General features: G+C 48.7%; 4 protein-coding genes across 4 annotated transcripts, besides 14 other annotated features; all 4 read right to left on the bottom strand.

Moving 5' to 3' along the window:
• Positions 1 to 39: 39 nt before the first annotated feature.
• Positions 40 to 87: a microsatellite.
• A 611-nt stretch (positions 88 to 698) lies between these two features.
• Positions 699 to 754: a microsatellite.
• Positions 755 to 1,356: 602 nt separating this feature from the next.
• Positions 1,357 to 1,378: a microsatellite.
• Positions 1,379 to 6,073: 4,695 nt separating this feature from the next.
• Positions 6,074 to 6,100: a microsatellite.
• Positions 6,101 to 6,349: 249 nt separating this feature from the next.
• Positions 6,350 to 6,379: a microsatellite.
• A 394-nt stretch (positions 6,380 to 6,773) lies between these two features.
• Positions 6,774 to 6,807: a microsatellite.
• A 470-nt stretch (positions 6,808 to 7,277) lies between these two features.
• Positions 7,278 to 7,302: a microsatellite.
• Positions 7,303 to 7,616: 314 nt separating this feature from the next.
• ACLA_037420 (camp independent regulatory protein) lies at positions 7,617 to 9,038 on the bottom strand (the record flags this gene model as incomplete). The annotated part of the gene is made up of 1 exon (XM_001270960.1): positions 7,617 to 9,038. The coding sequence occupies one exon, from the start codon at positions 9,036 to 9,038 to the stop codon at positions 7,617 to 7,619; it is 1,422 nt and encodes a 473-aa protein (XP_001270961.1).
• A 469-nt stretch (positions 9,039 to 9,507) lies between these two features.
• Positions 9,508 to 9,539: a microsatellite.
• A 251-nt stretch (positions 9,540 to 9,790) lies between these two features.
• Positions 9,791 to 9,820: a microsatellite.
• A 323-nt stretch (positions 9,821 to 10,143) lies between these two features.
• Positions 10,144 to 10,175: a microsatellite.
• Positions 10,176 to 10,207: 32 nt separating this feature from the next.
• Positions 10,208 to 10,266: a microsatellite.
• A 7,950-nt stretch (positions 10,267 to 18,216) lies between these two features.
• ACLA_037410 (asparagine--tRNA ligase SLM5) lies at positions 18,217 to 19,998 on the bottom strand (the record flags this gene model as incomplete). Its single annotated transcript, XM_001270959.1, has 3 exons — positions 18,217 to 19,449; positions 19,533 to 19,653; positions 19,730 to 19,998. 3 exons carry the CDS (start codon positions 19,996 to 19,998, stop codon positions 18,217 to 18,219), a joined length of 1,623 nt encoding a protein of 540 aa, XP_001270960.1.
• A 355-nt stretch (positions 19,999 to 20,353) lies between these two features.
• ACLA_037400 (uncharacterized protein) lies at positions 20,354 to 21,490 on the bottom strand (the record flags this gene model as incomplete). Its single annotated transcript, XM_001270958.1, has 1 exon — positions 20,354 to 21,490. The coding sequence occupies one exon, from the start codon at positions 21,488 to 21,490 to the stop codon at positions 20,354 to 20,356; it is 1,137 nt and encodes a 378-aa protein (XP_001270959.1).
• Positions 21,491 to 21,510: 20 nt separating this feature from the next.
• On the bottom strand, positions 21,511 to 23,158 carry ACLA_037390 (uncharacterized protein; the record flags this gene model as incomplete). Its single annotated transcript, XM_001270957.1, has 2 exons — positions 21,511 to 22,079; positions 22,189 to 23,158. 2 exons carry the CDS (start codon positions 23,156 to 23,158, stop codon positions 21,511 to 21,513), a joined length of 1,539 nt encoding a protein of 512 aa, XP_001270958.1.
• Positions 21,858 to 21,893: a microsatellite.
• Positions 21,914 to 21,980: a microsatellite.
• Positions 21,921 to 22,011: a microsatellite.
• Positions 23,159 to 23,616: the final 458 nt, after the last annotated feature.

Raw genomic sequence — 23,616 nt, 5'->3', positions numbered from 1 at the left:
GAAAGGATGATGCGGCCCACATATACCTCGGTGGATTCCTTTTTTTTTTCTTTTTCCTTTCCTTTTTTTTTCTTTTTTTTTTTTTTTATCTCTCTCTTCCTCTTCTTCTTTGTGTCGCTACAAGACAGCGATCGGAGGGTGTTGTGAATAATGATCAGAGACGAAAAGCAAAGAAGCAGAAGAAAAAAATCAAGAGAGAAAGAGAGAGGGAGAGAGAAAAGGAGCGAAGATTAGAGAGTAGCAGCCTGGAGGAGGGGCAACCCAACCACACAACCACAGAGAGAGTTTGGCTATCCGGGAGATGTGAGATGGTGGTCAAGTTGTCTGAAAGTTTGAATGGAGCCACTCGAGGGGAAAATGGGGCCCGTGGGAGGTTTTAATAGGAAAACTATGAAATAGTCTGAACGAGTTGCTGAGTGGGGAGTCGGCCGACTTGGCTGTGCTCTAAGGCAGTAATGGGCTGCAGGGGGGGGGAGGAGATTCGATGATGAATAATGAGCAGAGAGTATAATGCTGGATATCCTATAACCTCGTTCAGTCAGCAATCTCATCTTTTGGTTCTACTACACTTGAGAGATATAGAGAGAGGGAGATGGAGAGAGAAGTCGGGAGGACTCTTGTTGCTTGCAAGGGTGGAGTGTAGACGGTAGGAGGAGTAGACTAAAAAGTGGGTTCGTTCACCTGTCTGTGGACCAAAGTGGAAAGGGTTGGGATCAGAATCAGACGAGACACGATGAGATGGGATGGGATGGGACTACGTGTGGTGGCCGTCGACGGTCAACAGGCAAGAAAAGAAGACTCGGGGCAGAGAGGGAAATGGGCGGACCAGGAGGTATCTATAGTATTAGACCCAGGGCGAGTCTGGGAACGATATTTCAGGCTTCGGGGAAAGTGATCATAATTAGTGCAATGGACCGCAATACATTAGAGAGGAATTATTATTATGATTATGATCCTGATTATTAACCAGTATACTCTCTACGTAGATTGACAAACAGACAGGAAGATGTTTCGAGAGATACATTTACCTGTGCTCTCTGTCTCTGTCTCTGCTAGAATGGCCATCTGACTGCGGCATAAATGAAGATATTCCAGTCCCTACAGACTAAACTCTAACATGCGGGGAAGAAAAGACTCACCTTCTCTGTATCTAGTAAGTAGTAACACTAGAAACTAACCTAAGGTAAGTAATCCAAGAGACTAATACTGGAAGTGGAATGTTAGCTGACAATGTTGGAGATACCCCCACTGATTGGTTTGTGCGCTGAAGCAAGTAGACTGAAAGAAGGAATTAAAAGAAAAAAAAGCAATAAGGCAACCCCGAGGAAATGGATCAGAAATTAATCAATACACTACTAGTTAGTTAGTTAGTTAGTTACCACAGGAAATGCAAAACAATTGATCTGATTCCTTTCAATTGGATTTATAAGAGAAAACATGGTCACTGGTTCATTGCAAAAATGCACAGGTGACGACGGCGGATGATCCTCCATCCTCGAACAAACAATATGGATGCATCGCTTGTTTCCCCAGATTCATCCCTGCATACGCCATGAGACGGTCTGGTTTAAAGGGCAGTCAGGTCGAGGTGGATGTGGATGTGGATGTTGACTCTTGAGGACAGTCAATCTCGGTAGATACTACAGAGTAGCCACTAATCACTATCACAGTCAGCATTATAGAGTCCCTATAAACTATCACTATCACTATAACTATAGATAGAGTATAAATCTTTCCCTTGGGATGGCCCTCTTGATACTCCCCCTACAAAGCCATTATTGAGTAATCATTAGCCCATATACTGTGTACTCTTTGATCCTCTCCCGGATCATCCATTTCCTTACTGAATTCTCCCCCAGAGAAACCATCACACCTGACTTGGTAAGTGGTCAGAATTACATGCATGCAAAAAATAATAAAATAAAAACAAAATAAAAAATAAAAAAAGAATGACAAGAGAAGGAACACGGCTCAGGCTCCTACTCAGCTGAACGCCACTGAACCCCCACGCTACCACCTTGGCTTTCTCGCATAACATTTCTTTACTTAGCTATTCACTACTCACTGCTAGACTAGACTACTTACAACTGGAAGTGCTGTCGATGGCCCGATGGTGGATACAAAGTGACGCAAGCACAACCCCCTTCTCCTGAGGAATCTATCCATGTTACCCTCGTCAAATGGCATCCTTGACCTTTAGCCCTCTACCTCTTATAGAGGCAATAACAATAGGCTGGGCTAATAGCATAGCCGGATAGATATACTGATCTCGAGTTCTGGCTCTCCAGAAAGAAAGAAAAAAAAGAAAAAAGGCTAAGGAGATCATTCTTCAATGCCCTGATCCTCCCCATTCTATCTGTCGGTCTGCTGTTCTCAACGACTTCATCCTCCAGACAATCCGGGGAAAAGTGGGCCAGATCGACTCGACTCGCACAGACATCCGAACAACAGCACCAGACTGGACTTAGTAGATTAGAGAGTAGAGATGAGACTGACCTCCTTTTCCCCCCCTCTACGAACCTCTCGGGACTATCCCGCATCCACGTTTCCCTTCTTTTTCTTGCCGTACATTCTCTTGCAGAGTATCTAGTGCAGACACTCGTCATCCATACTAAGTAACCGCCCCTCTTTTTTAGCCTTCAGAGGAAATGGGCACAAGACCAACGCCGCCATTACTTGGGCTTGGGGTGAGGGACAGGATCCATTATTCCCGAGTGCTTGGACCTCCGTGTTCTCATGCTGCGCTGTCGTTTCGTCGTCTTCTAGGAGATCAGAGCTCCAACCTGCTGATTTGATCCACATCATTGTGCCTAGTCACCTAGTGTTCTTCTGACAAACTGGGAAGTTGCCCCAGGGCGCCGGAGAGGCTGCTAGTAGTCGCTTAGCCTTGGTGCTGGTGAGAGCCTGAGCCTGCTGGACAGTTTCAGAATTACTATGTAGGTCTGCTAGAGGTGCTAGTGCGTGCTGGGTCTACCTTCTCCTCTCGATTATGCGATAGTTCCAAATTCGAACTTGAGAGCCTCCAGGGAATTTAAGCTTGGTGATCAGGATGATCGGAACATCGGTTCTTTTCTGTTAATGTTATACTACTCCTGCTGTCTACATAATATCTATCCATCTACAATTCTCCATAGAAACTGACAGCGTGTCAGGTGAGCGGTAACCCTCATCAGGCAATCCGGAGAATCCCCTCCCCCCTTTAGCGTAGGAAATCTCTGCCGGCCACTGTCCATCTCATATTTACCAGAAACCCCATCCTTAGGTACTGTCGTAAATTAGGGTAGTTAGGGGTGTGTTTGAGAATGTTTATTGGAGATTATCTGTCTGGAGTCCTGGACTAGGGAGGATTAGCCCTGACCAGTCACAACTCACAAGTCCAATTAAGTACATGATCTCCTGAAGTTAACTCCTTCAAAGGCTTAGAAGATGGTTGAATTTGAGCCTGAGCTCTGTTTGTGTGTGCGTGTGTGTGTATGGGGGGGGGACAGTTCGGGAACCAAAGCATCCCAGAACTCAAGAATGCGTTGTGAAACATGAGAAAGGTTGCAGTTTTTCAAAGAGGGCAACGGATTGTCGGGTGTGTCCGAGTCTAGACTCGTCTCCCATCCCAGTCATCAGAAGTACGGAGTACAGAGTATGTACAAAAGAGTACATGGTGAAGTTGTCACGGACTGAGTCGGACTCACGGCGCCCAAAGCCCACCCTCGGTCTCCACTTAAACACAGTCAGGTACCTACTCCATAGTAGTGGAACCCCGACGGGAGGGCCATCCCGTTGTTCCAAGTCCCAAATCCCAACCATTGTTGCAAATTTACTACTCTGTACTGGGTATATTATTGCAATATCCAATATCTACTAGTCTAAGCTCAGAGAGAGAAAAGATATTTACTCCGTATGTTCATTAGGATTAATTGCCTCAGGGCTTGATCATCTGTCAGGCTGAGGATCGATCCTCATCCCAACTGCGGAATTAAAGTTCCCATCCCGTCTCTCAGACCTGAGTTTGAGACAGTCAGTCTACACTGACAGACTACTTACACTCTCCAGAATGGCTCTCCCTTGCGTGCTGAAATGCGGAGGTGACAGCATCGACAAAAGAATCCTTCCTGCTTCACATCATTGGAAGGCGTCAAAGCATCTCAGCCGATTTGCAGCGCCTTCCAAGATACAAACAAGGAATAGATAGTCCTTACAAAGACTAAGTATCAGCCTAGTCCTAACCAGACCCAACCACATGACCTCGTGTTGCTTTCTTGTTCTGGGAAAGTCAACCGAGAACTCAACGAAGGAGTACTCCGTAAGACTGGGGGTTAGGTATCTAACTGGTAGTTAGTTAGTCGAAGTAACTACCTAGGTACTAGGCTAGGTACTACTACCCTACGGAGCAGATAATATTGTAAGTACTATGTGGTTACTACTAAACAGATACTACCAGCAGAATCCAGAGGTCAAGTTAAATCGACCTAATTGACTGGTCTGCAAGCCCCAATCAGATCCCTGCAGTGACATCCCCAATCTTTCTTGTTCGGTTCCTTTCGAATCCTTTCCAAAGCCAGGTTTCTTCCTGCAGGAGTACAAGGCTGGAAGTATTCCCATGTTACTCCGGCTCTCCGAGACAGCCAGAAACCAGCACCTAGAATCCTAGAATCTCTAGATATCGAATAGATAGTCTAGTTTAGTCTACCAACTGGGAAAATGTGACCCTTGCTGCCAGTTGACAGTTGACTAGTGCAACTGCATCAAATAAACTCGAGTTCATGCTATCGTCTTTTTAGTCTGGTGGAGCGTACGGGAAAGGTCTCCTTCCTGCTTCCTTTCTTCCTATACATAGAAAACTTAGATTACTACTCCATCATCCCACTTCCTTTAACAGTAACCCTCTACTACGAGTTACTCCGTAGTCATTCCCATTTTCCCAACAATCTCATTCTCCGGACCCCTGCTCCTGTCCTATCTCTGCTGGTCCTCGGGCAGAGATCTTCCCCCAGATGAAATTAGACTGTGTAACAACCGCGGTGAGCTGTGCTTGTACCACTATAAGACTGTGCATACTAGGAAGTATCCAGTAGGATCCATCCAGAGGGCGATATTCGCTAGTTTCATGCACCCCGATCATCGCTTTGCGGGGTTTGGTCTCACCGAGATTCTCCGGCGTTTATCTGATTCCATTTGCGGTCGATCATCGATGGATTTTCTCGTCTATAGGGAACTGGGCACGGAGAAATCGCTTAAACTCTATCTACATACATACACTCTACAGTGAGGGTATCTACACCGTGAAAGTAGTTAATCAATCTTAAACTGCGGACACGGCTTCCGGCTAGTCGCTGGCAAGATTTACCTCCTCGTACTCGTAGGCTCTGAAGCTCAAGCTTGCTCAACTGCAAGATGAAGAAGGTGCTGCGGTATGCATCTATGCAAAGACGGGCTGAATGCTTACTTGGCCATTGGACTGACCACTCGATCCTCGATCAAAGGACCATGACTCATCTCGCCGCCCGAGTCGTGGTGACAAACAGCGGGATCAACTAGGTACAGGCTGAAAGTCTCCTACCCAGCCTCCTTCACCAAGACTACCCATATTCACGTGTGCAGCTTCCACATCCAACTGCAACTCAAAGACACTCCGTACAGGATGATCCTTCCAGCGCCGGAGATACCTCTCACAGCGCAACGCAACCCAACACCTCACCTCACCGCACTCTCTCTGCACATCCTGAACCTTATAGGACCGAGAGCATACTCCGTACAGCTGTACAGGTCACTTCGCCCACACGACGAAGCTCAATATGCGTCGACTCCCCTCTCCTTGTCAGGTCGCTGGATCCCAGATAGCCTTCGTACGTAGACATCCTTGGCATTCGATAGAACCGACGAGGTGGCAATCCCGCGCACTCTACTGTACAGTACTGTATGCACCTAGCTCATCTCCCAAGGACCGAGCACAGTCATACCGCTTAGCTATTCCCTGCGGATAGAGTGGATATGGAGAACTCCCCGGCGTTCATTGCAGGAGGGAAGACCTGGGGCTTTTGTTTCGTAGCGTTGCATAGCATATTTTGCCTGCTGGGCTGCACGGCATGGCGTGGCATGGCATGGCGAGGAGGGCTTGATCATTGGGTTAGGGCGGGCAAGACGGGAGAGAGAGAGAGACTCGACCGTACTGCATATGACCTGTCGAGTCCCCGATTCCATTACCCAATTCTTTTGATAAAAAAGTATGGGGTTGCGAGCGTTTGTTGGTGCCATGGGTGCCTGAGGTTGATATCTGGGGTGCCTTGGATCTAAGGCGTGGATAAGTTTGGGGAGAAGCTTATCTTATCGATAAGCCGGGTATTTGTGGGGGTTGGTGCCTGGGTGCCTCGGTGCCTCGGTGCCTATGTACATAGTACAACATCCTATCGGTATCAGGTTATGGGGACAGATCCATGAGATTTGTACGTTATCCGACAGTGCTAAGTTCTATCGATTTATACCACAGCTGACAATGGGTAGATCACCCACAGGCTCAGATTCTGATAGTCCTCTTCCATCTGTTTCGAACACAACCCATTCTCACCATCAATCAAGTTCCAGTCCTTCCGCTCTTCTTCTTCTCAGGAGCCGGATCCCTCAAAATCCTCTATTCTGAGAAATGGCCAATCAGTCTATCCACACCTGAAAGCTGCAATCCTACGCCGTAATGACGTTACCTTGAGCTGAGACCCTGTTGTCCATCACAACAAAGAGCAAGGACCCGGACCCTTCCGACCTCCAGCAACTTCCGCCGAGGACGCCCAGAGACACGCCCAGAGACGCGCCGCAGAGGGAGAACACCACCCTTCACCCCCCCCAACGGTAGCGGTAATGCAGCGCACAGAGCGTAGCAGATGCCCAGCACGGTGGTTTCGAAGGGGCTTACAGAGCTGTGCTGGAGAAGGCGCGGGAGATGAGGACCCGGCGTGTTAGTGTTCGGGTGTATCTGCTAGAGGGTTGTTCTTGTCTCAAACCCCGGTTGTTTAGTTCACTCCTTTCCTCCTCTCTGTCTGGGGAGTGGTCCGTGAATATTGAGAAGGTGGGCACTGAGGGTGTAGGGAGTGTAAGGTAGGTGTAGCTATGCCCTTGCAGCGGCTAGGGGATGGGGATGGGGTTGGAGGGGCCGGGTTGGTACGTTCTATATGGAGTATGAAGATGGGGATAATGCTGCATAGATTTCTGAGTTTTGAGGAATAGATTAGGGGAAGGGGGTTACGGCATTATGGCAAGGGTGTATATCCAATAAGCTGGTTTAAAGTGCTTGAAGACGGGAGTTGAAGACGGGAGGCGAGAGAGTTACTAATCTGAAGACTATTGAGAGTGAGGGACTACGGGAGATTACAGAATACTCCTACTCTCTCACTGGGGGTGTGACGTGATACGCTCAATGATATCATAATCTTATATATCTCATTCGTGCTACCGATTCCAATGCAATACCCGTGGTGCATATATCGAAACACAAATGCATAACAAGTCCTTCCGAAGGACACATAGATATAGATCAACTCGCCCACCCATGCTAATCGCAATGCACCTCTGAGAACGCCGACCAGCCTGATTTAAGGATAAAGAGAAAAGAGGAAAGAATAAGAGGAATTTCAGGCGGTGAAGACCCGATCCAATTGTCGCAAGGCTCTCATGTCCTCGCCTCCGAAGCCAATCTTCTCGCTGGGGATGTCCTTTGGTCCCTCGGCGCGAGGGCTGCCGCCTAGACGTGGCGCGTTCAGCTTTGAGGCCGGGGCAGGGGTGATCGAGGGCAGCGGCCCAGAGGCACCATTCATCAGCGCTCCAATACTGGGGACTGTTGTCGGGGTGGTGCCGTTGCTGCCAGACCCGCTTGCTTCGGCTGGTTTGGCGGTGCCATTCACTGGGGGAGCCACCTGTGGAAGAGTCGTTGGGGGAGCCTGAGCTAGTGGGCGCGGGCTGCGATTCACAGGACCCATGCCGTTGCTGTGTGGGGCGGAAGGTGCATGCATGCGTGGGGAGGGGATTCGAGGGTCGATTGAGGGTGTTGGATAGTCACGGGGGCTGCGCTGGTGGGCATCGCGGCCATCTGGGATGAGCCGGGGCGAGCGCCCTGCAAGCACTGGCAGGGGAGTGTGCTGAGCTGCGGCGGCCTGAATAGCATGTGGTAATGGGCTCTCGCCCGGATGTACTGGTCGATCGTAGGGATGGGGCAAGGCATGTTGTGGAGGCGGCGGCGGTAGAGCTGGATGGTGATGATGTGGTGGAGGTTGCCCATATGCGATGGCAGGGCCATTCGGAGTGGGCACAGCAGAGATATAGGAGCCACCATAGGGAATGGCGATGGTGGGCGGCGTGCCCAGCGGCGTTGGTGGCCATGCGTAGGGGGGTGTATATGACTGGGGATGCGTCCCTGCGCGCACATAAGCACTCATCGGATGTGGAACAGGGTAGGTGGCGCCCGGCATGGGACCGCGAGTGACCACCGGCAAGTTCTGCTGGTCGTTGACGGTGGATTCCGGATATAACCCCTTCTGTGGACGCACATGGCGCAGAGCTGGATCAGTGGATGGTTGTTGGAGAGTGGCCGCGGCGGGATGTGATCGGGAGTAGTAGCTGATGAGATGGAGGTGCTGGCCAGTGGAGGTTGTGATGCTGAAGGACTGCTTCATGAGTCCATCCGGTTTATATCGATACCCGTCTGGCCCATCGTCCGTTCCGTCCCCTCGGTCGTCGTCGCTTCCTCTGCTGTCGGGCGTCTTGCCCGCTCTTGTGCTGGTGAGAGGTTGCGTGACGGTGCCGCCTCGCTTGCCCTCCATCTCACGGTAGGTGAGGAAACTCCCGGATACCCGGCTAGCGCTCCAGGATTTGCCGTCGGTCCATCGTCGCATACCCGCTTCTCGCTCGTCCCAGACGAATACTGAACCGGACTGGATGGATTGGCGCTCCTTTTCTGATAACCGTCTCTGGACGCGGGGCAGGAGACCGATACGGCATGCTTCGAAGAGGATAATGGCGTCCGCAGGAGTGCGGACGTGCCCGTGATACGTCTCCATCCACCCTCGTTGATCTGGATAAGCACCCGTAATGGTGGGAGGTCTGAGCGCCAGGGCAGGTGGCTTTGCGAAGAACGGAATGATGATGGCGGTTGATCGGGGGTTCCAGCTATAGAGGGTTGAGCTTTGCTGATTGAAATTTTTCCAAAATAGCTGTTCTGATTTTCGTCTATAATTGAATGTGTCGTGGTTGTTTTTGCTGTTAAGAGGCTGTTTGGCTGAGGCGTAGTATATTTCCCAAACAGGAAATTCAAATCGGATCGATAGGGGACAGAGACCGAGAGGCCCGACAGAGCCGAACAGATAACAACAAAGCTGCGAGAAGACTGCAGAGAGCAGAAGCGTTGTTAATGTAATCCTTCAAGCCGTTTTTAACATGCGATGGAATGTAAAGAGGGAGGGGAAGGAGGAACAAGGAACAAGGGGAGCTTGGAATGCAGCGACTGCAGGAGATAGACAAGGCCAGAGACAAGAAACAAGAAACAGGAAACAAGAAACAAGGCGACAGGAGAAGGCGAGTGGAGACAGGACTATAGGAGAATAAAGGGAAGAATGCAGGGGAAGGCCGAGTCAGTTGAATCAGTTGTCCATGAGGTATCACAGACTGGACGCAGGGAGGGAAGGGAGAGAGGATTGACATCATATGAAAGAAGCCGTTTTCTGGTACCCACCTGGAGAGAAAGGGAGATGAAGAGTTAGGTGGATAGAGGCGATGATACAGATGGTGTAGAGAATGGGCGTGAAGATGGTGATAGTAGTACTAGTAGTAGTAGTACTAGTAGGATGAGGGGGAGGAGGGTGTAGTTTGAAAGGATCATGAAATGGTCGTAAAGGGAGAGAAATGAGACAAGGTAGAGGAGAAGGGAAGCAAAGGATAAGGAAAGAGAAAAGTACCACTAAATAAGAGACAGGGAGCAGAAAAATAATGGATACTAAGAACAAGAATAATAATAGAGCACATCAGCAGGAGAGTAACAGATACAGTGGAGACAGACTCAAGACCGAACCCCACAAGGATCAAAGTTATTTTTTTTTATTCAGAAGTTAGTTTACTAGAGTACTTTGAAAAGAAATCCAAAAGAAATATAAAAGAAATTCAAAGTAAAAGATAAAATAAAATAAAATAAAATACAAATAGAGAAAGGAATGGTTGTATCAAATAGGGTGGGAAAGGAAAAAAAAAAAAAAAAAACAAAAACCTAAAAAAAAAAAAAAGGGAAAGGAAAAATAGTGTATTGCTTGGACGGCAAAGACAGTACTCTGTACAGGCCATAAATATAGGCGCTGGCCGATGTCTCAGCGCCGAAAATCAGCCAGAAAAAGGATCCATGTGGATAACCAGGATGAAACAACGGTAAATGGGCGAGTTTTATGCTGGGCTTATGAACAGAAACTATGAATATCAGCGAGATCGTGTATTACTTTCGAGAGGTTACCTAGGTACTGGTAGTCTTAGCATGATACCCCATATTACATAGCAAATGCCGGGCATTTAACCTTGTTATTGCTTTGGATCAGCCATGGTTCTGGATAGCAACTGTCAAGGAACTGCCCATGGATTACGAGATGAATGACCAGAGGAATAGCTCTCGGAACGGAGGAATGTGACTCCAATGTTGAGGAAGTAAATAAATGAATACGAATAATACAGATATCGAAGTATTCGAAATACTTCATTAATTACCTGTCACTACCTACTCACTTGTCAGCATCATCGGTCGCGTTTATTTTTTAGCTGGTCCAAGCAAAATCCCAGGTGGAGATTAAAACTAAGCTTACCAAATAGCCTGACTGCTTGAGGATCACTACAGCATGATTACAGATAATAATAATCAGCATTAATCAGATCAATACTCAATACAGACAGCGCAAGACTACCTAGACTAATGCACGCTCAGTTCCAAGTACCATGTACAACATACCCAGCTCATGCCTCGTATCGTCCTGTATCCCACCTAGATTGGTAAGTTCTTCGTAAAGCATATGCAGAGTGCATTCATGAATCCAGGTTTCTTCAGGCTTTACTTCTCCCCTTCCCCCATCAGACGATCATAAATCATGATTCTGGACTCCTGTCAAGGAATTTACATTAGGTGATCCCCAGGCTTGGCAATGTTGTCGTCTTCTTGGGACCCCAGCCTGGCTCTCGACACTGACCTGTAAGCTGTAACGATGAAAAGGGGAAACTGGAAAAAATACCGCTAGCCGAGATACCGTGGCGCTCTGATCGCTTGATCTCATCCTTTTTGGGCCTAGAGCGCGACTTTCTGAAGCTTAAGCTTAATCCGACACGAGGAACCTTAAGCTCGCTTAGAAGAACAAGGCCCATCGGCCTTGCCCAAGGCTCCACCCCTTTCCCCCCCCACCCCAATGTAGTAGTCTTGTAATAGTCTCGGGAAAATAGTCGATTCATTGGTCATGGTTCGTTCTTGGTAGTTTGTTACTATCTCTTAATAATACCTATGGTCACTTGGTCAGAGTTCAGAGTCAGACCCAACTCTACTTTTCCCACCACTTGTGCTATCCAGTTCACTATCTATTCTACTCCATAGATACGAGCACTCCAGTCTCCATATTCCATCGATACGGGTGAATGTAATCCGGAGTACGGAGTAATAGATCAGGTTATCTAGTGGATCTGGAAATCCCCCATTATATTTCCAATACACCAAATCAATACAAGGCTTTGTAATTTATCCTCCTTCAAACTCCGGAGTCGACCGCCCCCCCCTGGTCCGGCATGGTTACTGACTTGAGGTACGTTATTAACTTATGCATGTTAGTGTTAGGGTTAGATTATTGGTTCCGGGGTCATACTGCAGCGGTTCCGTCCGACACTCGATTAGTTAGTTGGTTTTTACTCGACTGGTACGCGGTGCAATGATAACTTGGTCCACTCAGACGCTAGTTGTCGCCTTGTGAAGCTGTGGGCTGGTTCCCATTTTCTTTTTGGATTTACCTTATCTGGCCTTACTTGCCGTATAGCCGTCTTCCCCTGCTCCGACTTTCCTTCGGTTTACTGTTATGTACTCCGTGCTCACTTCCTAGTCTCTACTCCTGATTAGTCTTCCTCCGTGTGATTATTGAACAAGGGAATTCTCCGTAGAGAATCGGAAATCAAGCGATAGTATACCGACGGGGGCAAGCCACTGTGGCGATTCTCACTGCTGTATTCGTATTCATAAGCCACGGAACTCTGCTGGCTAGTCTGGGCTCTGGACTCTGGACTCTGGGGCTGCCTGCCTTCGAAGTTTGAACCTATCGAGTCTTCAGACTTCGAGACAATAGCTACAATGAGACGGAAGAGCAACCTAACCTCTAAGCGAAAGCCAGTCTTTCTTCAATTCAGTTATACTCTAGTGCTAAGTAGCCTTCGTAGAGTTCAGAAAACATCATTCCTGAGACTGATTATGAATCCAATCCACCCTAGTCAGCTGTCTTCTTTTTTTGGGAGGGGGAGGGGGGAGGATTAGGCAACCACATTCGGACTAGTCACAAGCCTGACATGAATTCTTGGCGGAGTTTTATCCACTTCCAACCAGTAGCGCTTCGAATAATGGATTCCCGTGGTATGTATCCCCATCTAACGGTGGAATGAAGGGGAAGTGAATATCTAATTGCTGGAGAGGGAAATCGTACAGGAATGGTCTGGAAGCTGCCGAAAGAGCGGTTCCATCGAGGTACCAGACTACCACCACTACCAGCTCCCAAGTAATATCCATAATGCCGAGGAGGAACAGAGAACATTATCACTCAAAATAAAGGTCACAGATAAGGTTTACGCACAGCCAGGAAAACGCCATTCGACCGGGCAGAGTTTGGATAAAAAAGGACCTCGCTTAACTTTTCTATTTATCGATTCAGGCTTAGCCCAAAGTAAAACTTCCCGTATACATATAGATAGTATTTCATGGATAACTCCGTCATCCGTCATCCTGTATGGCTGTAGAAAAAATGTCTCATAACTACGGAGGAGGTATTATTATTATCTATTCTGCGTCAGCAAGTTTTATTTGATTTCTGCCCCAGCGCCAAACGCCTAGGCTCAATGCTGAGACAGGCCACTAATATGGATGAACCAACAGTATGTGTGGCACAGTCGACGAGACCAGGATGAGGACAAGGACTAGAATCCCTGACTCAGGAATAAGCGTATCGCCAACAGAGTCCGTTGAATCCTGGCCCATTCCTCTTGGCTAACTTGGCTAGTCCCACCAACTGTCGTAAGAATGGTTCTCATCATGTAATTTCCTCCATCCATAGTCACCTACCATATTTCACTGGTCTTTTCGTAACGCAACAAGTATGTTACTTCAACGAGAGAAACATACTCTCAATGTATCATCGATACACCTATGGATCTTCCATGAAAAGGGGCATGGTGCCAGATGCCAGTTCTAAGCGAAGCCTACCTACGGAGTACTTACAGTTGACATCTCTCATGGGTTTTGACCCAATCCTTCTCGCCTCATCTAATAGCCTAATCCTAAAAGCGTCAGGCAGGTCATAATCTGACACACGATGCAGTGACTATCTAGATAGATAGGTTGGCGGTGTTGATACATAGCCTGCATCCGCTTCTGCCTGTCAGGAAAAAGCAATACTTAGATAATGCTTATGTACGAATAGGTAGACTCTCCACGGAGTACAATACTGTAGTCTAGTTAGTCTGTACCTCCAATGTCCAGCTGGACTTACCATTTCTAATAATCGACCCCCAGAAATGATCTGCAAAGAAAAGAGAAAAAAAAAAAGTCAAGAAAGGACTTGTCATGCACTTGTCAGCCTGGCTGCATTTTGCATTATCGGTCTTTGGAATTTGGATATGATCTGTCCTGCTTTCGGGAAGGGGGTGGGTAAAGACGGACGCTCGACGGATCTGCAGTTGCAGCTAAATTGCTTAGCACTATGAGTCTGTGAGAGTCTGGCAGGGATGGGGGAGAAACCTGGCCTAGCATAGTCATACCGTGCAACAGCAGGGATGTACTTACTTGATAGATACTGACTGATTGGTATTCAGTAGGTGTCATTGCACCTGAGTCAATGCTACACTGTACGGGGGTAGTACACCATTTGTTGCTTGCGAGTAAAGTCGAGATAATCTCCGATGAAAGGGCCAATAGAAATTGCAAATAGAACCACCATGAGTCAGATCCTATCTGAGCTGCCCTTAGTACCCAGGAGTCCCCTTTTAAGACAGTCCATCCCCATCCCCTAGGAATGTGAATCGAGAGATGCCTAGCTTCTCAGCTCTTCCAAGTTCGAGCCTCTGAATGCTGAGCAACAAAACAGACTTTCGGCCAGAACAAGAAGCGGCAAATCATACATATCTGATTCTCTCCTTGCATTCTCCGTCCGAGACTCGAGACTCAGTGACTTGGGAAAGATGCCAGATGAAGAAGGGGGGGATTTGTCATGCCAATGCAACCCTTCAATGGAATTAAAGGTTGCCAAGGCGTGCCCCTGTGAAACGTTGCACAGGCTTATCTCCACTAGCATAATGGGATTAAGGTATCAGAGCGAGAGAGAAAAAATGAATAAAATCAAATAAAATCAAAAAGGGGAGTCAATATGGATGATATCGTAGACTATAAAAGGATGGTTACAAAGGTGGAATGGCAGGCACGCTGAGTACATCTGTACGCTTTGATAGCGGGAAATGACCCATCACTCTGCAAGTTAGAATACCTTACAGCTTCAGCACACAAGAGTAACTCGTTAGTTACATGGAGGCAGTCGGAGTGTCAGGGAGTTAAGGCCCCCCCCCCATTTTTGGACGGCGTACTCGAGAGGTACTTACTTAAAACTCTGACCTCCTTAAGTCTTGACTTTTGAGTCTATCCTGGTCTATTGGGTCAAAGCGCTGCAGAGCCAAGCATCACCCCGCTTGCAACCGAAGCTCTATCGATATGCAGTTGCGAAGATGACAGCTCTGGAGTGTCTAGTGCTTGCTCCTTGCTGCTAGATCCACGACTATCTACATACTACCTAGGGCTTTTGGATGGGACATGTAATGTTTCTAATCAGTAGATGAAAAATAATGGCTGTTGAGTTGAGATATGAAGTAATTGGAGTAATCACGAAATCGTGCAGCTAAAAACAGACAACCTATACACAACCAATACCGTAACATACTAATACATGTACAGTGGCAATGATCGCTGCGCCACAAGGCTTGGACCCCCCATCCTTGTCTGTTTCACGTCTCGAGTTTATTATTATTTGACACTTGGGTACAGAGATGGTCAGACCAACTACTAAGCATGATATTATGGCCTCTTGACCTTGGGGCCTTAGGACTTATGGTGTCCAACAGCTTAAGTACCACTGTCCTTTTGACAGTGTTTTAATTTGACTAATAAAATTCTATACCTAGTAGGTATGGATTAGAATAAGGAATATGGATGACTTGGAGCCCCATCGTAGTTCACACCAGTTTCCATTACCTTACTCCGTACCTACGGAGTAGTCTGTACTCCGTAGGCTGTCGAGTTACACAATCATGTATTAATCGGCGACCGATACGAGATTCGACTGCTTGTGGTTAGTCCGACTTGGGCATTGATCACTGTACCGAATCAAAAGCATCTAAAGCAAAGCCCGAGCTCCATATGCTTAACACCAGTAAGGTTGGCAACTTGGCATTTTCCGCCGGATTAGCAGCAGTGTTCCTTTGTCCTGAGAGGAAATGATGAACAAGGAGTATATTACCACTGGTAAGGTATGATTTCCCTTGGTAGGTACCTAAATTACAGTAAAATAAAATAAAAAGAAAAAAAGAAAAAAGAAAAAGAAAAAATGGAAAAAGAGTGGATACATCACCATCATCCTGGTAACGAGGATCCGCCCAGACCGCAGCTTGGAACAATTAAAGTAACAAGAACCAACATTAGTGATCCGACTAGTCTTTTCCTCGGACTTCCATCAGCTCCGTCACTTCCGATCTGCCATTTTCGGCTAGGTGGCTATACTGGAGGAAGGGTAATTAAAACTGAATGAATATTGGCGATTTGGAGAGGATGGAGGTTGGTTCCTATGTAATAATTCTGTTGTCGGTCGGTATATTTGATTGCCAACAGACAACTAGGACCTGGATATGTTTCTGCCTGGTGGATGGTGGTGTATACTGTATAGTTAACAGTATACTTAGACACTGATCTTCAACCGCTGGCCTTACTAAAGTTACTATTGACTGAAGTCTGAAGGATTTGGCCCCTCTGATCATCCCTCAAGTATGATTAGCTATCGATGACTCTTCTGTAAATAGAAGCAATCTGCTCTCATCATGCTCATAGTCATACTCATAGCATGATAGACGGATAGTACGGACTACGGAGTATATCATCATAGTAGTATCTATCATATCGCCTACTTTACCCTCTTTGAACTCAAACTCATCTGCCACAATCTCGTACTCCGCAGTCTAATAGATTATCCCAGATTACACGATGATACGATCAAGTTTCCAATCCTTCTATGTGTTATTGCCAACTAGTCGCCATTGCCAAGTGCTGCCATGCGACCACTCACCAACCCAGACTCTAGAGTCTCAGACTCCTACCTACTTACGGAGTAGTTCTCTGTAGTCCATAGGCCATACAGGACTAGGTAACTACTAATTGCCTCGCTAGATCCTACCAACTAAAATAATAATAACTAACTCATGACACCCCCAAAACTAGACTCGAAATCACCTAATCTCGCTCAAGTCAATGGCAGTACCCCAGACTGGCCACGTGGACTTTTTACTTTTGATTCTAAAATGTTCTAATTCTCGTGGTTGGGATGGAGGGCGTGGAGTGTGGACTCGGCCTCTTGGCTGATGGCTCGGTATCAGGCTATCTTCTAGTCTAGAAACGCAGATTGTGAAGCGAGATTGATTATGAAGGTGCAGGCTTGGACGGTATGGAGAAATAGGTTGCTGGATACCTCGGGATATTACTTGGGAAGCTGGGAGAGCCCTGGAGGTCCTTGGGAAGAGGATGATGAACCGCACACGGTGGAGATGACAATTCTTCTACCGTGGCTTCCGAGTTATTTGACTGAGGGATGACCGTACTCAACTCACTATCGGCCTCATTCTTGTCACCTGTTAGATACTTCATAGATGCATAAAGTAAACTCCTCTCTAAAATCAGAGAGAAAACAATCACAAACAGTAGCGATGCCAAAACAAAAACCCTTTCGCTCGGCTTATTCCCCATCGAGTAAATATCCTACATCCGGATCCCAACCACTCGGTCCCAGTTCCACGCCCTCAACCACAGCTCGGTCGATAAGATCAGAAGAAAGACACCCTGAGTGGATTTAAGTTGGGGTGGCGTATGTCATTCCCATGAACAAGTGAAAAGCTAACTAACAGTGAACAGTAATAACTGGATAAGTCCACAAAAAAAAAAAAAAAAAGACTCAACCCAACAATGCAGTATGCACGATAGAATTAGACTAAGGGACACTAGGCCGCGCTGTCGACAAGTCCGTTCCTCCGTAGGGCGCGTATAGCGATAGACTGATAGTTATAGTCCAGAGGTTAGAGTAAGACAACCTGAACTTAACCAAGGCGACCGGGTTTAGCCCAATCCGAAGGAGAGGCTCAGCAGGTCCTGTTTCTGACAAAAAATAGGGAATCCTAATACGAAGTTCACCGGTGCCTTTGTCTGGGGCGTTCAACGAGTTGCCTCTTACTAAGTTACTACGTAGGTATCGAAGAGGCTTAACTAGTTGCTGTCAGAATAGGGACGAGGAAAAAAAAACAAAAAAGTCCGATGTCAGATGGCCAGAAACACGTTCCCTCCCCCTTTGTGTTGAGCTGATGAATGAGCTCTCAGACGCTGGTGATCGGATCCCCCGCGTGCGACCCATTGGTCTGGATACGAGTCACAAACGTCTCATGGCGTTGGCGAATTGTTGGTTTTCTTGGTGAACCCGGGATCCTTGCTTACTCCGTAGTAGATGGCCGGATGGTGGTTGGGTTGGTTTCTCGGTTAGTGCTTATCTTAAGTTTGAATTGAGGATCCGTGGGATTGGACTTGGTCGATATCTATTAGACTCTAGGGAGGGGGGGGGGGGGGGGTTGGTCAAACTCCATGCTAGGAACGGAGATGGAGTGGGAGAAAGGGAGAGAAATATTCATGTCTATCGTACAATCAAGAATAATAATGTACATCGATCGGTCTTCTCAACAGTCCGCCCGGCCGAAGTATCGAGGGAAAGCCACCACATCCCGCACACTTGATACTCCAGCTAGATAACTCACGAATCGGTCGAATCCCAGCCCGTATCCTCCATGCGGCGCGCTCCCCCATCGGCGAAGGTCGGCGTACCACTGTAAATGGCCCAGGCTCTCATGGGGCAAGAGATGAGGGTACAGCGGCTCCTCCTCCGCTGCCGTCTCGGCTGTTGACGCCTCGCGCGCCTTGATCAGCCCGTGAGCGCGCATGTTCTGGATGATCTCGGGTAGACGGTGCTCACGGAGCGAGCCGCCGGCGACCTCGCTGACCTCCGGCAGAAGCAGGTCGAAGCATGCGACCGTCTCCCCGGGTGTGGAATCGCGCTCTTCTGACACTTGCGATGGCGCCATGTAGAACGGCTTGACGGCCTTGGGATAGTCGGTCACGAAGACTGGCTGGCCGTCGTTGAGTCCATCGACGATGTACCTCTCATGCTCGAGCTGCAGACCGCCATCCCAAGAGGGCGCGTACTCGAACGATACCTGCCCCTTGGCCACCGCCAATTGGAGCAGCTCTATGGCTTGTGTATATGTCATCCGCCGCCACTTGGGCCCATCCACAAGGTCGATCCATCGCCGTTGTAGACCCGACACAGCTCCATGCGTAGGATCCTCGCCCGTCTCACCCGATCGCTTCGCAGATAGCATCTCCTGCCGGACTGGCGATCTGTATAACCGGAGAGTCAGGTCGCGGAGCGTGTACTCGACGGAATCTGTGAGCGCCCCCAAGTCATCCATGAAATTCATCTCCGCCTCCAGCATGTAGAATTCGCTCAGGTGCCGCGGCGTGTCGCTCTTCTCCGCACGGAAGGCTGGCGTGATCGTCCATACGTTGCCCAGCTCCGCCGCGTAGGCCTCCAGATGCAGCTGCGACGACACCGTCAGGTACTTGGGTGCCCGGAAGAAATGTTCCCCCTCATTGTCTGACGCCGATCCCGTCGCCGCTTCGCGCGGTACCACAGTAAACGTCTCGCCAGCGCCTTCGCAGTCCGATGACGTGATCAGCGGGGGTTGGACCTGGACAAAGCCGCCATGGGGCGCGTTGCGAAACACATTGCCCAGCTGGTACAGGCACTCAGAACGGAACCGCGAGAGGAGGGAGTTGAACGGTGTCCGGAGACGAAGGTGAGGAATCTGACGGAGGAACTCGGGGCTGTGGTACTTTTTCTGAATGGGATATGTCTGCATTAAAGAGATACAGCCATTAGCTTCCGATCAGTCAATCACCTCAACCTGCTAGGCTTGGGCATTGCATGCAAACATACCTCCGGATCCGCTCTGCCCACCACCTTCACCTCCGTCGTCTGTAGCTCATGGCTCTGCTCCTTACCAGGCGGACACGCCTTCCACAACCCAGAAATCTCAACCGCCGTCCCCGTAGCCAGCCTGTGACACTATCAGCATTCATCCCCTCAATACACGTCGGGCCCGAAAGGCCCTTCTCACGAAATTCCACACATACTCGCACGCCTGCGCCGGCTTCAAAATCGCCTGCAAGGGCTCAATCGTCGTCCCATCCGAGATCTCTGCAAACGCGAAACGCTTCTGTTTCCGGACAGAGCGGATAAAGCCGTTCACTTTGATCTCTTGGTCTTCGTATTGGCAGCGGCCCGCCTTATTCTTCCGCAGAACCTCCGCACAGCGCAGGAGGGGGGACCCGCTGCTCCGTCCTGCTGCATTATGATTTAGTCTGGCAGCAGACGTGGCAAAGGTTCGCTGCCATGTCCGCATAGCTCCGAGTTGACTCGTTGAAGTGAGGTGTTGGATTGCTGCGGGTGATGCTGTAATCTCGCGGTGCCTGTGAGCAATTCGGCCCGGACCGTATCTTCGTGCTTCCGCATGGCAGAATCAAGACGGCTACTACGACCTATACGCAAGAGAGGGTTGGACTCATTATTCCTAGGCCACCCTACACATATTCATATAATTTCCATTCCAATAATCATGACAAATTATTCAAACAAACAATCCTTGACTGACGTTGAAATCACATAAACCTAGACTATAATACTAGTAAGGAATGAAACCAGGGAAAACATGAACCAGGATTGAGAGGAGTTGACTAGCAAAGGAAGAAAAAACCTGCCTATATCAAAGATCCATGCTGCTCATAAACCTTACGTTCTTCCTCGATCAAATCAATTGCATCAGATATTCTGCCATCTGCCGCGGCCGCATATACAGCCATCCGTTGATAACCACCGGCACTTGTGCTTCCATACCCTAGGCCGACTAGAGCGGTCACGCACTCATCAATCGCGCGTTGCCTCGCATCTGCCTGCTGCACATCTCCATCAAGCAGCGTGGCCGAAGCTTGCAGCTGAGGGACGTTTCGAGAAGGGGAATTGCCAAAAGTAGTGGTATAATTGTCGTAGGCACATGCCATATCATGGAAACCACTTTGGTCATTACGAGACTCCCTTCGAAGAGAGTGACGCTCGGTCGCCCTGCGCCTTAAAGGCTTTGCTGGGCTTCCAGTTTCGCTTTGCCCGGAGAATCTCATGCTCTTTGAGCGACGAGGCTTAGCTGGCCCGGAGGATGGACCTGGACGCGTTTCATCGCTATCATCCTCAGGAAACGAGCCCGGCGGGCTCTGCACTTTGAAACATTGACCGGAGAAGCCATTCTCGTGTTCTAAATGACGTTTGCCTGGAGATAACTGCCCTCTTTGTGATTCTCCATCTCGACGCTGATTGGTTAGAACATGGGCATCTAGCTGAGAAACAGGAGGGAAAGGTCCATGATCCGAGTCACGAGTGAGGCGAGGAAATCCGTCCGGCGTAGTGCTCAGAACTTCTTTTCCTTTTGGCGCTTGCATTGCACTTCTCTCACTAGAGCATAGATCTGCCACGCTTAGAGGAACCGACCATCTCTCTATGGCCGTAGTGGGTGGCTCTCTGTCATCGTTAGATTCAACTACCCTTTCCAACTTGGTTTCCGTGGGTACAATGGTGGAGCTTTGCAGTTCCGATGGTTCAGGAGCAACGGTCTGCTCTGAGTACTGCTCAGGACGTACGGTCTTGATTGGTGAATGATCGCTGAACTCAAGATTGATCGAATGTCCGTCAATGTGTGTCCCTTGCAAAGCATCCAAAGCTGCACTTGCGGCATGGATTGATGGAAAATGGAGATAGCCGAAACCCGCGTGTTTCGTTGACTCGGAATCCAGCGGCAAGTGAACATCAACGAGGAATCCCTTTGCTGCGAAAACGTCCCGTATCATTTTCTCGCTGACATTGAAGCCTACATTACCGATAAAGAGCACCGCATCTGTAGAATGGTCTGGAACAGATTCTCCTTGATTGACGCGAGTGGCTTGCCTCGCGGCCGCTGCAGATGAACCTGGATCGCGTTGACAATGCAAGGCAAAGGAAGGCCAGTGCGGATACCACTGCCCATGACCACCCGGAAGATGGTGTGGAGGGAATGGTGGAGGAAAGGGAGCAGAGACCCTCCGCGATGGTAGAGGGGTTGAATAAGGGTGAGGTGGGTGAGGATGTGGGGCACGGAAGGTATGATGTTGGTGGTGGTTGTGGTGATGAGGGTTTGAATGGGAATGGCCAGGAGGAGGAGGAGGATGCCCATGATGCGGTGGTGGTGGCGGTGGGGGCGGGGGTGGGGGTGGGTTTGGATGTGGATAGACATTATGGGGTTGACGATGTGGTGGTGGTGGAGGATGGGGATTGTGATGGTGATGATGGTGATGAGGATGAGTACCAAGACGAGGGTAACGTTGAGGTTGATTGGGAAGGCGACGCCAGGAACGATGCCGACGAACATGAGACAAACAAGAGTCGAGATGTGCAGCAGTACTGTCTGCTTCTTGGGATGGCAGAGCATGAGCTGCATCCGAATCCTTGGATTTGTCTTGATGTGTTGTTGGCTCCGCATCTTTCACAGCATCCTCAGCTGTCGATGGACTTTTTGTATCCTTTTCAGTCTCGTGGCTTGAGTCTGAAGACTGAACCTGGACTTCCGGGACAGCATGGGAGCTAGTGGCTTCAGGGGCAGGTTGAGCCGAATCTCGCGATGCATGAAGTGCACCAAATTCGGTTTCGAATGCTGAATACAGGGTGTGTCCCATTTGTCCGAATTCCGAAGCCATTGAATATAAAGCGTCGACAGTCTGTGCAGGAGTCGGGATCTCGCCTTGGAATAAGTTGCGAGTACTCTGGCTTCTTGCAACAGATGCGTTGTTGAGAGCAGTGGTCAAGTGCCTCATTTGACTCTCCAGAGTCGTAAGTGCTGCTTGCACAGTAGAACCAACATGCTCCGGGAGAGCTCTTTGCGCGTTTTGCAGATGATGCTCAAGCTGATGCTCCAACTCCGGCAATCTTGATCTCATTTCAGAACCGATCAATCCAGCCCCGTTGATCAGGATGTGTACAGCCTGAGCAAGTGCCTCACTCGGATGTGAGCGTCTGTCAGAGCTCGCTGTCTCGGCTCGCTCCTCAGTGTCTGATGTAGTCTCCCTCGCACTGCCTCCATTGCCAGACTCTGAAGCACTAAGCATTCTAGCCATCTCTGCTTCGAATGCTGCTAGAAGAGATTCAGATTCATCCTCCGAGGGAAGACCAGCATTTCCAGGGGCAGTTGGGAAGGAGGCAGTCTGGTCGCGTGGAGAAGCAGGCTTGATAATAGGCGACTCTCCCACTTTATCTGTCCCTTCCGTGTCTTGGAAATGCGACTTATGTTCATATTTCTTCCATAGCTCTGTCACTGAGTTCGACCGTCGGATATCAAATATATGCAAAGGTACAGGTGGAGTGGATGGCTGCTGGATGTGCTCTTGCTGGTCCAAGAAGCCATCGAGAGGTTCATCAAGGCGCTGGGAGAGCTCGAGAGAAGATCCGACCTGGAAGGAATTGATTAGAAGCTGATAAGGATACATGTTACCACTGCTCTACTCACAGTGATTGTCTCCCCGTCATCGTCGTCCAGGTATGTGAGCCGGGCCCTGGGATGATTCGATGCTAATTCATCGTATTCAGAGGCAGACAGCTGCACGATTCCTGAACGTCTCCTCGGACTAGGGGCACGGTGTTCCTGTGACAGAAGGTCTAGGGAGTTGTGAATGTTTTCTTGCGATGGAGATCGATGAAGATCTCTTATCTGAAATGGTTTCAACATTTCTGCTGATAGCCAGCGATCGGGGGGAGATTATGGCGTGAATCGATAGCTGGATACGGATGATGGACAGAGTTGATGAAACAGCAGATGGAAAGAAACACACAACAAATTATTAACGTATAGATGAAAGGTGAGTGATGGCAGACACAAGCATGAAATGATAAAAGAATTAAGTATAAGAGGTGCGGCAAAAGAGGCTGTCAGTATGCTGTTGCCTGT

Source organism: Aspergillus clavatus, genomic scaffold (assembly GCF_000002715.2).
Source record: "Aspergillus clavatus NRRL 1 1099423829802 genomic scaffold, whole genome shotgun sequence".
NCBI lineage: Eukaryota > Fungi > Ascomycota > Eurotiomycetes > Eurotiales > Aspergillaceae > Aspergillus > Aspergillus clavatus.
Note: the sequence above shows the minus strand (reverse complement) of the source record. Positions and strands in the feature narration are given on the sequence as shown.